The sequence below is a fragment of the Pholcus phalangioides genome, unplaced genomic scaffold (assembly GCF_987345545.1).
Source record: "Pholcus phalangioides strain wild (caught in Gottingen) unplaced genomic scaffold, Ppha-v1.0 ptg000030l_1, whole genome shotgun sequence".
NCBI lineage: Eukaryota > Metazoa > Arthropoda > Arachnida > Araneae > Pholcidae > Pholcus > Pholcus phalangioides.
In genome coordinates, this window is record NW_028301620.1 from 1,186,209 (window position 1) to 1,203,672 (window position 17,464).

Below are 17,464 nucleotides of genomic sequence, written 5' to 3' on the forward strand. Positions count from 1 at the left end.
TTGCGTTATATAAAGCTACGTCATTTCAATATTATCACACTTCATAGCTCTGACTGGCATCTAATTGGGCCACACACGACGATACTTTTAGATTGCATTCTGTTGTACTTAGCACGTAACTATAAACAAGCATGAGAAAATGCAGAACTCGATTTCGGATGCCGATAAATAAAGTTTGCAAATGTGTGCGGAATTGATCTGTTTTATTACTTATACTACTGTATTTATGAGTTATATCGAGTTTTTTGTGATACAGCGTTAGCTGTCAGTGAAATTCTACGTGTGGCATGAGTGGTTGCTCTATAAAATTATTAGAATTGTCCTACCCTGTAGCATAATTAAAATTGTACGTCATTATCTAGCAGCAAGAACTTTTTATGTGTGTGGATAATGACACAACCAATGACACAATATCTACAACTAGACAAATTAGGTCATCTATAGTGCAAGGCAGTGTTTTAGGGCCTTGCCTCCACAATTATCACATGAATGATTTTCCAGTGGCCATTAAGGGTATTATTGCGCTGTACGCAGACGATTCAATGATAATTTGTACAGATAGAAAACAACAGAAGGCATTAAGTAATTTACAAGAACTAATTGATCAACTCGAAACATGGTGCGAAAACAGCAGAGCTTAATTAGAATTTATGTGGATCATAGGAAAATTAAATCTACCCCCCAGATGCCGGAATAGTGGTTGAGGGGAAATTCATTGAACCTGTTATAAGTACTAAATACCTGGGAATAATAATTGACAAACGATTGACATTTGTGCAACAACGCAATTATGTAATACAAAGAGCTGACGTAGCAAAACACACTTTAAAACGCATACTTGCAAGCAGATCAACATTGACTATCAAGAACAAATTAAATGGCTGCCAGACCCCTACTTTTATATGCTGCACCAGTGTGGCTCTACTCGAGTAATCAACACATGGTTAAATTAGAACAAACTCAAAACAAAACAATAAGAGCTATGCTGGGAGCCAATTGGTTCATCAGGAATAGAAGTATAAGAAACGATATAGGAATGCCCACCATACACGCCTTTGCTCAAAAGCTGGCTAATAATCTCTTCCAAACTCTTGAAGAGTCAGAATACCAACATCTTAGGGAAATATCCACTTACCCAAAAGATCAGATATCAGCTTTTTCCAGACCCAAAAACTTTCTGGTTATGAAAAGACCGGAGGTACCGGGATTGTGAAAAATGTATATAAGCAACTATATATAGTGTAAATAATTAGACCAACTGCAAAATATCAAATTTTGTAGATAATATATATTTAATCAAATAATCATAATTAACTGCATTTAATAACATATAATCGCATTTATTAATATGATCTATAGTTGACGCTGAACATAAAAATGAGAGTAGGTAATATATGCATTATGATGAATGATTAATGTTAAAAGAATAGCATTAATTATAACTTAATGACGTCCTAACAGGCTGATGAAGTGACATTCTGTCACTGCCCTGTTGAGTGACACTTTCTGCTTTCTATTTCTCCTCCAGCCTACTTAAGCTTTCTTTTCCCCCTAGATTAATAACCCAATATGGGTAATATTAAACTCTAAGTAGTTTAAAAATAAAACATATACAACCATGTCGAAAATCGCACTACTAGTCCATGAATGGCTAAGAAATGACTCAGGGGTATGCACTGTTTGCCAATTTCAGTCGGAACCCACAGGCCACTATGTCATATTTAGGATTAGGACGCCAGTGTTTCTCACCCTGGGAAATATGATCTCCTTGTGGTTCTAAGGAAGTCACAGTAAGCTGTAAGCTTAAGTCACAGAAGAAATAACGTTTTTCTGAATGAAATATGATGGGGAAAAGTGTGACTACTTTCAGAATCCAACAGAACTCTCCATAGTACCAAGGCCATCCTAACCCTTGGGGCACCTGTGAGCATGACCTGTGGCATCATATCCATAGGGTGAGATCTGGTGCTATGATTAAATGTAAGTATGTGAATATGTAAGCTGTTACCTCCAGCTAAGTATGGGCCTCCAGAACATCACTTTCCGTGGGGACCCATGATGTTGAGACGGGCCTGCATAAAACTCCCACAAGAAGGATGCTCACTTAACTCTAGCCCGGGGTAGGTGCGGACCCATGGTCGGAAGGGGTATTATTATTATGCAGGATTCGTTGGGTCATCTTGTGTTTTACACAGACCTATTTTTCCCTTATAATCCGGCACTTAAAATGGATGATCAACCCTCTTTTCTGGATCCGTCCGGGGTTGCAGAAATCGATTTATGAAATTTTTATTCATCATATAAATTTAGTTTTCACTAAATTCAATAAGTAGAAAGGGTCTCGGTCTTGAATTAAGGTAGGGGAAGCCCCTTGGTGAGAAGGGACCACGAGAAGAAAATATGGTTCGAAAGGGGCCATGTGCTAAAAAAGTTGAGAACCACTGCTCTACTCCATAATACATAGATATTTTAAAGCAAACCGTGCTTTCTCATTTGAATGGGTTGAGTTTTTATTGATTCTTAAAATTTTTCACGGAATTTCTGACCACCTTGTATATACTCACGCAGGATATTATGCTGAGAACGCTGAGCACGAGCACCGTGACGCGAAGCTCTTCGGCGAATTCCTCGATGCCGTGGATGTTCAAAGTCAACATGCGGACCAGGATGAAAAGGGCGGGACCGAACAACGCCGTGCAAACGACCATCGTCGACGCCAGCTGTAAAAAATTAATAATAATAAATAAAATATGTTAACACATGCTTTTGTTTCCCCACTTGGCACCATTTTTTTGCACACAATATTGTCATTTCTTTTACTTTTTTCCCCGTATTCAAACCAACCAGCTGTAATCAGCAAATCACTAATCGTACGCTATTGAATATGGAAATCATTTTCATACATTGTCAACTGTGAATTGTCAAAAATGTTGAAACATTGTCAGAGAAACTAAAAGTCACTAGGCTTTTGAAATTTCATGAAAATATCAGAGGAAACTCCATGAGAGTATGCGATTTACACCGAAATTCATCAAATGAATTAGGATTTACATTTATTTGGCCACAGAAAATAACCATTTGAAAATTTCACCTATAGAGGGTCCATCATTCTATTCTCCGGCTGAGATGGCGTACAATCGGTTCATTCATACTATTGCAAGTGTTCAATGCGTCTTCCATCTCAGGAAATCGATATTATCCTGAACAAGAAGGAATTAAAAAGTCAGTGAACGTAGTACAGAACGAAGATTGTGTGAATCGATAGCTGTTGTTAGCAGATGCATAAGCAGAAGGGTCTCTCACCACCAGCCCCTTCCCCTCAAGGCAATCAAACATTAAAGATATTTTTCAACATTTTTGTAAAAAAATAAAACGTAGAAAGTAAGTACTTTCATACGCTATCTCTCAAATATCTGTTAAAATGCTTTTAAAGGTCAGTCACTCAAAATGTCACTATTTCACCACATACCAACTTCGTCCATATCGCTGTACGCAATTTACTGCCACTTACGAGCTGGGTTAGAAATACAGACGCCATCTATCGGCGGTCACCTCAAGCTCGTTAGAGAAACATACCATCCATATTCTTTTCCAGTTCGAACCCGATGACAACCTTCGCGGTGGTAGACAAGCATCTCATCAACACTACTGAGAACCGAACACGGGTCTCTCGTATGCTGGACGAATGCTCGTACTACTAACAAGGAAACGCTCCCAAGCTAAACTCATAGAATTCGACGAAAATTTTAAAGGCGTTATTAGATGGCTCAAAATATGTACTGTGAAAAAAGTAGCAGCGGAATCGCAACAGAAAAGCTGTAAAAAATGAATACGAATCAGCATTTTCAACGCCAAATGCAACCCTACTTGGCGAGGATTCAGAGAAAAGCGGAAAATTCTTAAATGACTTGTCCGTGTTCCCTCCGAATGGGTTTAAATCTGTTGTAAAGTTATTTTTGGGTATTTTTCATTCAAAAGTGTTTGAATATATATTTTTAGTCTAAACGTGCATTTCTCCTACACTTTTATTTTACGTTGAGTGAAACAAATTAGCGATTCGCAATAAGTTTTTGTTGTTGTTTCGTTTAATGCTGAAAAGTCTTTCGCATGAAACTGCATTGTTGTGTACCTCGATGTTTTTGAATCTATTTTTTTGAAACAGCTGTGGCTTTCAAATACAAAATGACACCACATATCAATGTGTTCAACGTGGTGTGGATGCTGCACCACGAATTGTCTGTTCAAGAAATGGAGCTCTGACAGATTTTAGAGAAACCGAAATAAATTTAAAAAAATGGAAATTTTGAAAGAACCTGAATTTATTTGCGAAATGTTTAGTGATAAAGTAGAAGACGCTATTGATTTCGAGTCATCGGGGTTGACGAAAGTGAATTTGAAAATTTTGACATTATAGATGAAAATGATGAAATTTACGTAGGTGAAGAGTAAAATGAGGAAGTCCACAGAAAATATATCCCATTTAAAACTAAAAGAGCAGCCGTTGAATACTGGCGAAGCAGTAAAAAAATGAAACATCGCACACTAAAATCTGTTCAAAGCAAGTATAAATTTGTAAAAAGTTTGTCTCGAATGTATTTGTCAACAAATTTGGTCATAAGAGGCACAAACTATACGCGAACTTCAAAAGTTTCAGGATGCGAGGCGCAGGCACGTGAACGTGCATGACTCGGATTTGAAAAGCTTGGCTTGTAATAAAGCTCTGTCCCCAAAAATGACATTCAAAGCTTCCGGGAAATGGCTCTGTAATTTTAAACAGAGAAATGTAGGAATTTTAGCGTAAAAATTACAAAAATGATTGCTCAAAAGCAATGAAGAGGATCATATTGTAAATGCTTCAAAAGCATATATGTAAATGATATATGAATTTTTTTAGGAATTTTAAGAATTCGCAGTTGAAGGATAACCCGATTGTTTAATACTGATCAATCGGGTTTTAATAAAGAAATTCATTCGGGAAGACCGCTTGATTTTTTGGGTTCAAAGCAGATTGAATGTGCTGCACAATCTATCCATGCTACGACCCATTCATATACTGTAATGCCAACAATCCGCAAAGATGGAATGCTGCTATCGCCTTTTTATTTATTGTTTATTCTGAACCTAAAGGACAATTCGGAACCCAAGTTCGACAAAAAAATTTTCAAGCTGGCAATATTTATACCGTCGCTTCGAAATCGGGAAAATGGGATAAAAAAAACTGCGCGAATATTTATCGGAGAAGTGTATTTTAAAAACACACCCGAGATGAAACCGTACTTTTAAATGGGTTCTTGGTCATCCTTCAAAAACAATGATTTGATTGATAGTGTTACGCCACTGGGTAAAATCGTTCATGTGTTTGTGATGCCACCTAAAACCACTCATCTAATACAACCGCTTGATACGGTTGGTACGGTTTTCGGGTGTGGATAAATTTCGTTCAAATATTTTCAGATTTAGTTGTGATTAAACAAATACAAATCGATTTGTTTCACCCAGACAATATTTTTACAAGTACAATCCATCGCAACAACTAGTTTTCTTCAACACGCTACGTCAACATGTGGAAATTTGTGTGCTCATACACAGAAACGCATCCTTGGTATTTCGAGAATCCTGTTGATTTCATATTTATTGCAAACAACGCACTTGATTGCTGGAAGCAAAACCGTGCATCTAAAATATTCGCTAGCTGTAGCTGGTGTAAAATACGTTTCTACTTTATGCATTTCTTGAATGAGCCTCATATTTGTGACACTTTCAATTTATAAAGAAATTAGACCTTTCCACCTGAATCAATTGTAGTCAATTATATCTGTTGTAAACTATGCAAGATAGCACTGATGCATCTAATTTGCATATTCTGGTTTTTGAGTGATACCTATATAAGAAGCTATTTTTTAAATATTAACGCTTCTCAATGCAGCATAAAGCACGTTTTTATAGTATAAACGCATTAGATGTTTTCATTAATTTTCAAGAATGCAAAGTCACCAATTGATGCTAACTGTGTACGGGTTTAACATCCCAGACCCAATTTTCAACATTAATTTACTCCTCTCCTACTGCAATTCCGCAGCTACTTTTTTCACAGTACATATTTTGAGCCATCTACTAACGCCCGTAAAATTTTCGTCGACATTTATGAGTTAAGCTTGGGAACGTTTCCTTGTAAGCTACAGAGGAGCAAAATTTCACTAGAAGAAATTCTTACACCCCCCTCCTCCAACGGTTAATCCTCCATACACCCCTGGTTATAAGATTCGTTTACTTATTTGCGAATTCTTATGGAAAGTGCCTCCTATCTGTCAAATTTGGATTTTATTTTTAGAGAAAGATTTTATCTCTCCACTTGCTAATGAAAAACATACAGAAAACTGGCTGTTACATAGAAATGCTGGTTTTGGAAAGAAAAATTAACCTCTCCTTTAAGTGCAGAGAACACCTTTACCAACGTATATGTCGCCATCTGGAAGCCTTGGAGTCGTTATCTGATTGCTGTCACCGCACGGTTCCATTCAGCATATATACGCTCCGAGGAAGAATTATTCTACTGCTCCTATCACGTAGTGGGAGTACACTCGTCCGGAACGGGGGAAGCCGTGGGTTCAAGTCCCCAAAGGGGGTACAGGTGAATTTTACTTTCCAGAAATCAACATCTCTACATAATAGTAAGTCATCTGTATATCTTGGATTTTATTTCTTCACCAAATGGAATTTGGATTCAGGAAACGATTTTTGGCGCAATCGCATATACTCTTACTGGAATTTATTTAATTTACACGGATGTCAAAAACGTTTAGTGACACGTCGTTCACCCTACGTATGACCAAAAAAGAGGGGTGCCATCCTTACCATCTCTGTCCCGATGCAGTATTCAGTGGCGAACAGGATGACGATGGGCCCAGTAGGTACCATTCCGTATAGGAAGCCGTAGTCGGCGAGATCGTCTATGTCGGGGGCGCTGGTACAGAGGATATTGACCATGCTTCTGGTCACCAAAGGCGATACCAACCTGCAAGGGAAGGAGAAAACCATTGTACATTAAAGTGCCTGCATATACGGGGAAGTGTATCTTAGTTGGTTCACCCACGGATACATGAAACCGTGGTACCGAATCAGCGGAAACGGTGGCTCAATGGTACCATTACTGTATTCGAGGACGTGCTATTAACCACTTCACGTACAAGGTTTTGGCAAGAAATTTGGATTATCTGTACTTGACGAATCGGCGATAAATATGGTAACCTTGTCCCAACCTAACCACACGTTAGAAAAAAGAAAGAAGAGGGGAAAGAAAAAAATGTATAAAAGAAGAAGAAAGAGTATAATAGATAATAAAGATAAGAGAGTTTTTAAGAGTCTTCTTTCGCCCTCACCCTACGTGTTATCTTTCGCTCTCACACACACATGTACATAGTAGAAAGAAACATTATGTATGTGGGGAAAAAATCTTCCGTAGATAATAGGGTTGCTATAAAGCTGCGCGAATGTGAAGAAAGAGGAAAGAAAACACGGAGAACTTGTTTGAATTTATTCCACTGGAGTTTGGACGTAATATTACGCCCGTGATCGGAGAGAGGTTAAAGATCAAAGTATCAGTGCGGTTTTATTTAATTCTTCACCAATTGCTGTGGAAGCCCATGCAAAGCTCTCACTCCACCAACTTGGGTTTTTTTTAACATCTCATACCTGGGAATGTCATTAGCGTATAGTATTTACGAAACAGTTGCAAAATGCAACTGTTTCGCAACAAATGCAACAAATGCAAAAATTTGCAATAATGGATGAGTTAATGGGAAAATATGGTTTTCTCATTATTCCGCATAATCTTAATATATACGCATTTTGAAGGGAATTTTGCTGGGAATAAAACACTCAAATTCTAGAACAGTACACTATTTAAATACTTAGCTCCATTAATTAAACTATAAAAAAATTGTATCGTGTAACAAGCAAGCTGCTAACAAGGATGTACAGTAATACTTTTATTCACGAGACACGTGAGATTTAAGTTGTATCGAGAGAAGAAGACATTCTCGAAGAGTTCGATTTTAACCTTCATGACGAAGGGCTGTGTGTTTCGCAGGTTAATGCAAAATAAAGGAATGCTTCATGTTCGTCACTTCGTATACACCTCACCAATCGTCACAATCGTTAATTTAATTGATATTTCTGTGAATGAACGCGGAATCTTTCATTTTAAAATAAAAATTATGGATGAATGTAAATGTTTTCATTTTCAAAGTGCTTTACGGATGAATAAAATGCGAAACAAAAATGTGTTTGAAATGAAAAACATTTTTAAAATATTTTTGTGGATCAATGCGAAATTTTCGACTTGGGAAATATTTTTGTGGGTGGTGCCAAATCCTCGATTTCGCTTTAATACTCCATTGCGTATAGACGCAAAATTTTTATCGAAAAAGTTTTTCCCCCAAATGTGAATGTGAAATTGTCAGCGAATCTTTCTCTATTTTTTTGCGAATTAGTACGAAGATAACGATTTACAAATTTCGACGACAAATCGACGAATTTTAAAAATTAAGATTTTTTTCAGCCTAGATTGCACTTTCCCAAAAGAAAGCTCTATTTGGTTTCGCTCCGGCATCTATCGGCAAAATAATGAACTTTAATCGAAACTACAGTTATGATGCTGTATCGACAGATGGCGGCAGTTGCGACAAAAATTTGCCTCGTTAGTTTGGAAAATGGCATTCAAAAATTTTTGCATTCTGCACAAACTGCTGCCTTTACTTGGTTTCGATCGATTTGTTTCTATTTTACGTCCCCGGAATATACCCTTTAAAATAAATGGTAATAATTTAAACAAATTTGTGTCGTTACGACCCCTCCATTCCGACGATCTCCCACCAGTACGAGGGAGAAGAGAAACAGAAACGAAGGAAGGAAAAAGACCCAAGGGGGTGTGAGAAGGGAAGAGACGCTTGGTTTGAGGGAAGAGAAAAGAGACAGGGAGAAGAGGAGAGCGACTTTCGGGACCTAAGGAGAAGGTCATGGACTTGGATAGTCCGAGGAAAAGAAGTTGATACGTTAATGGGTTAGAGTTGTACATATCGTTATAACTATATATACCATATGTTTTAATCAAGAGAATACAATACATTTTATGATTTAAAACTTTTCGTCCCGCTCGTGACTTTTTGACTCGATTAACACGAGACCAACGAACTTGTGGGGTCAGCTGGCCTCACAAAATTAAACTGTAATTACGATAGAATCAGCGTTAGTAAACGAGGTATTTTGCACAGAATTTGTTGTTCTCTCTTCATCAGTTTCGTCTCATATTGTCTTTTCGCAATTAATTCACGTGCAATTATTATTCTTTTATTAATTGGAGAAATGTTTCTCGGAAGGAAAAATAATATTTAAAAAAATGAGGCGGATGCCACACACATTCGCGATCTGCTCTAAAGGTAGATTACAATCTAATTAAATGCTTCAATGCTCGGAATGTAAAATAGGACGGTATAAAAATCTTTAGAAAGACCCCGTGAGACTCGAATATTTTTACTCGTCACCGCAATAATTTCGGCTTTTCCTTTGTGAACTATTTCGAGCCGAATCTCATGTCTCATAGAATCGTAATTTTCAAAATTTGACTCTCGTAAATTCTCATCGTCTCGCTTTCTGTTGTTTTGAGCTCTCCTATGTTTGATGTTTCGTGGATATGTTTTGTCGGCGGTGCGAAGAATATCAAAAACAGTGTCACGCCCCAAATGCCAATTTATCTGAAGCCGTGACGGTTTAGGCAGGTGCCTCGGCCTCCTGCGCATTTCAGCCGTGCCCTTTCCAGTGAAAAAAACGTTCTTTCTAACTGAAAGGTAAGGCCCGTTTACACGAGGCAAGCGCTTTAGTGGGCAACTTAATTTTAACTTACCGATTCTTCTTGAAAGTGTCCACACGTATAAGTGGCAAGTAGATGCTCATTGGATAATTTTTACGGAAACGAGCGCAGTTAGCGCATGCGCGCTTCAGTCCACTCAAATCCACGGAGAGAGACAGACGCACAACACGCGGGAGAATAATAGTAATAATTGTTTATTTATCTGGCATTCAGAGAGGTGCTTTTTTTAAAGCTCATAGCTTTCGTAACGATGGATGAAGATGATCAGGTAGAACTTAAGAATACTGTGATCAGAGCCACATCATATGATATGTTTTTTAAAGAATATAAATTTATTCACATAAATATATTCAATAAAAAAGGGGAAACTTTTTTCTCACTTGCGCGAGAGCAACACACTGAGCAAGAAGTAGGTCACGCAAGGGAAACAGTTCGCTTGTCCCCTTTTTTCGCCTCTGCCACCCACGTAAGGGGGGCGAGAGATGACGCCACAGGGGAAAAAAGAATACACAACATATTATAAACTTATGTAAGTCATTGAGAAGAAATATAAGATTTCTCTATTTCTCGTCCAAGTTGTAAATATCGATTATATGATATTTTAATCGAAGTTGAAGAGGAGATAAATTATGAATTATGTAAGCCGAAAATACGGGAGAAGATTCTTGGCATTCGTAGGAAATTCTAAGGGTTAAAAATTAAATAATAAAAATTCATTAAACAAAAATTATTTCCAAATTTTCGAAATCATTATTATTTTTTTAATTTAATCTATAGATGACATCTTTATATTAAATATTTGATCATGTATTTTTACAACAGATGGCAGCAAATTCGTTCTGGACGAGAGAAATATTCGAAACCCCTCCCTCCAGTTTTTAATATATAAATCCTCCCCACCCGATATATATTTTTGAATCTTCAATTTTTTTCCACTCCTGACATCACGTCGACAGAATATTCTATAGCTTTTTCCAACATCGAATAATTTTTAGCTTGTTTGTTAAGGTAATTTTCATTTCTATAGTTCAACAAACATTCATGGCGAATATATTTTTCAACAAACTTGAAGGTTGTGTCCTCTGGCCACCTCACCATCCAATATTTCCGCGGAATTCTAGCGAAACATCAGGAGACGACGGAGTATGAACAGGTTCACGCTTGAGATCAAAATAAACCCCTCCGTGAGAGAGCAAAAAGACCCCTCCAGCGCGGCAGGTCACGCCCACTGGCGCATGCGCATACGTCTACTTAACCGGAAAAAATAGAACCGTTCTTATCTGACTTACCAACTAAATCACTTCTGCACTTGTCAACTAAAGCCGTGTAAACGGCCCTTATCGTCTGCATACATCGTATCGTACTTGGCAACTAAAAATTAAGTTACCAACTAAAGCGCTTGCGTCGTGTAAACGGGCCTGTAGTCACGAACGTTGAGGATGAGTTCATTCTCAAATTTTCTAAAGGCTTTATTGCCATCCGTATAGCATCACAAGCAATTAATTTATCAAAGGTGCCTATAGTTAAGAGAGGACCGGTCATCCATTCTTTGAACAGAGAGCAGGTTCGGTGCTCCAGTGATGACTCGGAATCCGTTGAGCAAAACAATCGAGATAGAGAAAAATAATTGGGTATAGCGGTAATACTAAGACGTGACACTTCTACTTAAAAATTACGTATGAGAGTCCAAGGCTATATAGTAAGGGCTGTCTCATCCCTTTTAGTTGCTCTTGCCACCTTGGCGCAGTGGGTGTGGTCTCAGATCAGGTGCGTGACGTCACTACTTTAATACCTTTTAACCAAAGTGTAACTTGAAAATACCAGGGTAGCCAATCGCAATTAAACGGTTCCGTCAGGGCGATGGCGTCAGCTGGTACGTCCGGTGCGTCGTGAGAAAGCCCTTCTTATATGGTCCCAGTATGAGTCTGCCTTGTATGTATTTCATCCTTCGGGAATGCTCCGATATCTTCTTGAGATAGGAAGCGAGGTGTGTCCGGTCCTTCTCAATATTCAATTTATGTATTTCAAGGAGCTCTAAATCAAGCTACCTAGCAATCCTGTTACCTACGATGATGTCTTCACAGTAGTATTACCTGCGTACATTGAAATAGAGTTTTATCATTCTCGCTGTTGAATTGTGATAAAGTGAAGGTTCAAATGCATTCGTACATACATCTTGGCGATGATGAGAACAGCTGGCGTCAGGAGACCCTCTCTGCCGACGGATTTCGAAGAACTGCACCGGACCACCGAGAAACCAAGCAGGAACAAGACGGATGCCGAAAACGCCGACGAGAATATCTGGAAAAATAATTAAAATAATTCATGAACAGGTTTTTTTTTCGAGTGCTCAATATACCTAAAAAGTGATCATCATAGTATACTCAGAACACAATGAATCGATTGTCTCGTATCGATGCATATCACGTCACATGCATATCTGCGCCGATTCCTTTTAAAAACTAAGTTACATAAAGAGAAAAACTATGAGTGCCCTGTGTGATATTCCTTGGGTTGAGCATGTGCCGAGAACTAAAAAATGCTTTTGCACCGGGCCACAAAATGACCAAACGCTGAATTCTAGCCCTGAACCACGGAAAGAGACAATTAACCATCACTCGCTGGTGTCAGCTGCGTAATAACGTCCTCGAACCGCTTTTTGAGAGCTTACTTCGACTTCTGAATCGACTCATCAGATTTCCAATTTTGTTATCAACTTGCGTATGTTCCTATTTTTCCTGACTGAATAAAGTGGATTGCACTCCTAGGCTCCTTAACTGCAATTGTTCGTCATTACGTGCACTTTCATCCCTCCTATTTGCGGTAGAAATCGGGGACCACCTGACATAAATAAGGATTTGATGATGTATATATACACGTACCTGTAAGACGCCGTATATTACGCTGGGCAATCCGTTCCTGAACAAGACATTGCCTATGATACCAAATATCGTCACGATCACGACGGGGTTCTTGAATACGTTCCAAGACACGGAACTCAGAGTCTTCAACAGAGTCGTCAACATGAAGCTTCGCCGTTTCGGATCGTCCGACGACGATGGTGATGATGACGTCCTGCTGCTGCGATGAGCCTCCATCAAGAAGAATCCCATCGGATTCGTGACAAGGAGTGAAGTCGGTGAGATGAGATACATGTACCCCGCGTACAATGGACGCTTGCTGCCGAACAGGGACGCCACTGTTTTAGGAAAAAGACGAAACATAAATAAGTCTTTTATAGCCATATTTAACAGGATAAACAAAACATCCGCTCTTTAACCACTTTACTATCACGAACGTAATATTGCGTCCAAACGCCACTGGAATAAATTCAAACAATCCTCTCTCTTCACCATCGCTAAGCTTTATAGAAACCCTATCAACTGAAGTTGCTCCTCCTTTTTTTTCTATACTCCTGTTAATAGGATATTTTCCCCCCACATATGATGTATCTTCTTACTATATACACGTAGGGTGAGGGTAAAAAAAAGAGACAGTAAAAAAACAAACTCTCTCACTACCTTATATATATATTACATTTTTTCCTTTCCCCTTCCTTTTTCTAACGTGCGGTTAGGTTAAGACAATGTTACCAGATTTATCTCTGATTCATCAAATACGGATGGTCAGCATTTGTTGCCAAAAACTTGTACGTGAAATAGTTTAAGACCAACGTTCCTTCTATTTTTTTTTACGTGCGCAGCAAGGTAATTTGACATATACACTAATGGCGAATTTCTAAAGACATATGCAGACAAACGGCTAGAGTCATTCCGGACGATTCTTTCTGACTCAGAATTTTTGTGGACAATCCAACAAAATTTTCTATCAATTTATTTCATTCATAATATGAATAAACAACATTTTTCTGGAAAATACTTTTTTTTTTCTCTTCTTCAAATCAAATTTATTGTTATATAACAGTACAAAAAAGAGAAAAATTTACCAAGGAGACAATCAAAAATGTTGATTGACTCCTTATGATTCATTCGCTTGATTCATTCAGTGTTGTAATTCGGAAACGAATCCAATTCACGTCGTTAGACATTTTGGAGGCAAATACAGTCGAATCCCGTTATAACGAACGCCAAGAGACCGGAGGAATCACTTCGTTAAAACGAAATTTCGTTATAAAGGAATTCCAGGTTACCTATCATTGTTCCTGTGTAAACTTATTTGGGGGATTAGAAAAGAAAAGTGTTCGTTAAAACGAGATTTTCGCTATAATGGTATTCGTTAAAACGGGATTCGACTGTACACTATGTCCCATAAATTCGTATAAATAGTTTTAAAACTTCATAAAAATAGAAGGAATTAGTATATTGGAATGCGGTGTGCGAAGAAGTTATTCTCACAGACAGTTTTTTTTTTTTTTTTGGGCACAAAAGATTTTTTTATTCAAATTTTTGTCGATGGAGGAAGGAAGCTGCGCGAATCACTGAAAATATGCAAATCACTCTTGTAGCATATACGATTAACAGGTCATTTCCGAATTTTCCTGTTGCTAGCAATTAAATAAGTTTTTGATGTTGGCATTATTGGATAACGCCCACGGGTGAAGTTGTTTTACCTCATCCACGAATCCCCGCTGAAGCTTTACCTTCCTTGATTGACGAATGGTTATACGATTTACTTTCTTGTAACGTCATCTGTTGACAAAAATTTGAACAAAATTTCTTTCTTGTACTTTAAAAAAAAACCTTTTGTAAGAATAACTTTTTCGCAAACCGCATCTCAATATATCAATTATTTCGGATTTTGTGAATTTTTAAAACTATTTACGAATTTATGGGACAACTTGTGTTTATATGTGGCTTATATGATTTTAAATTCAAAAATGTAATTTCTGTGCATCATTGTGTGTCTGATTCATATAAAAAATAAAAATCAGGAAAGTCAAATACACGAACGATACGTTATAATTTCCGAAAGTTTCACGAGCAGTAAAAAATCAGAATGGCAACACAGAATTTGGTACCGGGGTTTTTTAAACTGATTTTATGTGAATTCCATGTGCTGTAAACAATTATTCGTCAGGTTTTGCCCATCAGCTCTTGTTTGTGAGATGTGATAGTTTCGTTATTTACGTTAACGCATCAAATTAGGCATATGGTATAGGCGTAAAATTGAAAAAAATTCCTTAAGAAAATTTGTGAAACATTTTGTATTATTTTTGAATTCTCTGCTGTTATTGGCGCAACAAGAAAGCTTTTGGGTGTTATGTTGACATTAGTGGTTAAAGCAGTATTGGCGAAGTTGTTTTACCTCAGCCACCAATCAACGGGTGAATCTTTACGAACGTTTTGGACACAGAAGAGATTGAAGAAAGATTACGGCATTCAAAGATACCTATTCCTTCAATTTTTATTACAGCGTGTTCATTGGGGTTGCGCTATTTTTGACATAGTTTAGATGTATGTATTCGACATTCACATTTTTATGGGCATCTTTTTTCAGCCACCTCGCTAGGCATTTTGCCTGTTGTGGCGATTTGTATTTTAATTAATTGGGAAAAAAATACACAACAACACTCTTGTAAATCTACAACAGCTTGATTCAAAATTAGAAATGAGAAGAATCAAATAAAAGCCAAAGAAAAAGTCGTTCTGTTCCACTCCGACAGCATATTTTGTTCGGAATTCTTGAGTTAAACTTGTTCGCACAGTCTCTCAGCAGATTCCAACAGTAATCTGCCATCATATGAGTATCCCATCTGCCCTGGTATCGATCCTCCATTGTGTTCACGTCCAGGTGAAATCGTTCACTTTATTTTTCACTGGTATCGCCTAGATTTTTAAAGGCCAATTAATGAACCTTTATGCTCTCACGTGCTGTTAACTAGTTCAACATAGTTTCCAGCCTTGCGATCGCCTAGAAAGATCTTGACAACGAGGACGAATGAGATCTTCGCTTTTCGCTCTGAAATGAGGATCGGAATGATTCTGTCTCGTCCCACTAGGGCCGGTCGTCAAATGGAAGCGACAACATGCGGCAAGCTATACGAGCGGCAACAGCCGACATTGAGTGCGACGACAAGGGGGCGTCTGACGTCGTCCGCTGAAATCGAACTTTACACGCTACTTAATTAGCAACTGCACTCCACGCAGACGAGTGTCTTAGTTAAACAATCTTGAGAAAATATTAAAAACTAAAATTTGATGTTCTAAATTTGAAGTTCATACTTAATGAGACATCAGGCACAAACTCAGAAAAGGGATTATTGTTGTAAATAAATAAATCGAATCCCGTTTTAACGAATACCGTTACAGCGAAAATCTCGACGAACACTTTTCTAATCCCCCAGATAATCTTACATAGGAGTAATGCAAAAACCTGGAATTCCTGTATAACGAAATTTCTTTTTAACGAAGTGATTTTTCTGGTCTCGTAGAGTTCGTCATAACGGGATTCGACTGTATAAATATAAAATTTTATCACTATTTTCATTTCATGTCGTAAGGACTCAGTGAGAAAGGATTTTGCGAAATTCAACCCTTAAAGGAGTCATAAGAGGGTTCAGAGATTATATGGGGCAATCATCGTTAATCCGAAATGGCTGGAGTTATAAATATGAAGTTTGGTTAGTAGTTTCACATTGTAATGTGGAGACTCACTAAAGAGATATTATTCAAAATTCAACCTTTAAGTAGGGTCATAAAGAACGGGAGAAGTTCAAAGTGTATATGGGGAAACCATCTGGGCTCAAACCACTGAAGCTGCAAATGTGAAGTTTCATCAGCAGTTTTATTTTTAATGCAGTGACTCACTAAGGAGGGATTTTCCCAAAACTTAGTCTCTGGGGGGAGTCGGGGGGGGGGGGGTGCTCAAAGGTTATATGGGAGAAATCATCGCTGATCCCAAACCACTGAAGTTATAAATATTGTTCCGGATAATTTTCCACAAGACTTCGAGATTGCAAAACAAGAAGCGGTTCGACGGACAAACACAGATTTATTTACAGAACAGCAATTTATGGGCTAATCAGAGAGCTAACAACTTTCTCTCAACGTTCAAACACATCTGACTGAATCTCCATGTGCCTGTCTGAGCCTGTCTAGCCTCTCTCAGTCTGCCATCTTGTGAGCGCCACGGTATTTATAACCCGGATAGAAACTTCGACAAAAAGAACAATCCACAAAATTCTATTTCACAGTTTCCTAGTCGGCGGCGCTACCGTATGGGGGGGCGGGACTTTCTAGATTTTTCTCTACACGCCCTCCCAGTTCTCCGCCAATCGCATGTCTCTCCGCTTAGACCGAAACCGGTATCATCGATATTTCTATCGAACAAATCGCGCCATCTATCGTCGAAAGTTCGTAACATTGCCCCTCTCTTAGAATTGTTCGTCCCGACAATTCAGTCTGGCGGGTTGTCACTGTGGTAAGGGGTCAGTCTGTTGAAGTGGACCACCTTGCACTTCGAGGATGGCGTCTTCTGGATCCGAGCTACGACGTCGTTCAGTCTCTTCACGACTCTGTAGGGTCCTTCCCATGACGTCTGAAGTTTCGGGCACAATCCTTTCCGCGCTTCGGGTTCCAGAGCCAGACGAGGTCCCCTTCCTTGAAGTCATGAGACGTGGCCCTCGCATCGTAGCGG

The 17,464-nt window shown here is 38.4% G+C and overlaps 1 protein-coding gene across 1 annotated transcript in view; it reads right to left on the reverse strand.

Moving 5' to 3' along the window:
• Window positions 1–17,464, reverse strand: part of LOC149067424 (lysosomal cholesterol signaling protein-like) — an 89,091-nt gene that overhangs the window by 32,223 nt on the left and 39,404 nt on the right. The window contains exons 5-8 of the mRNA XM_089252657.1: window positions 12,751–13,067; window positions 12,042–12,169; window positions 6,856–7,015; window positions 2,565–2,720 (exon numbers count right to left, since the gene is read on the reverse strand). Of these exons, the coding sequence (XP_089108783.1) occupies window positions 2,565–2,720; window positions 6,856–7,015; window positions 12,042–12,169; window positions 12,751–13,067 (761 nt within the window). The remainder of the gene's footprint in view (window positions 1–2,564; window positions 2,721–6,855; window positions 7,016–12,041; window positions 12,170–12,750; window positions 13,068–17,464) is intronic.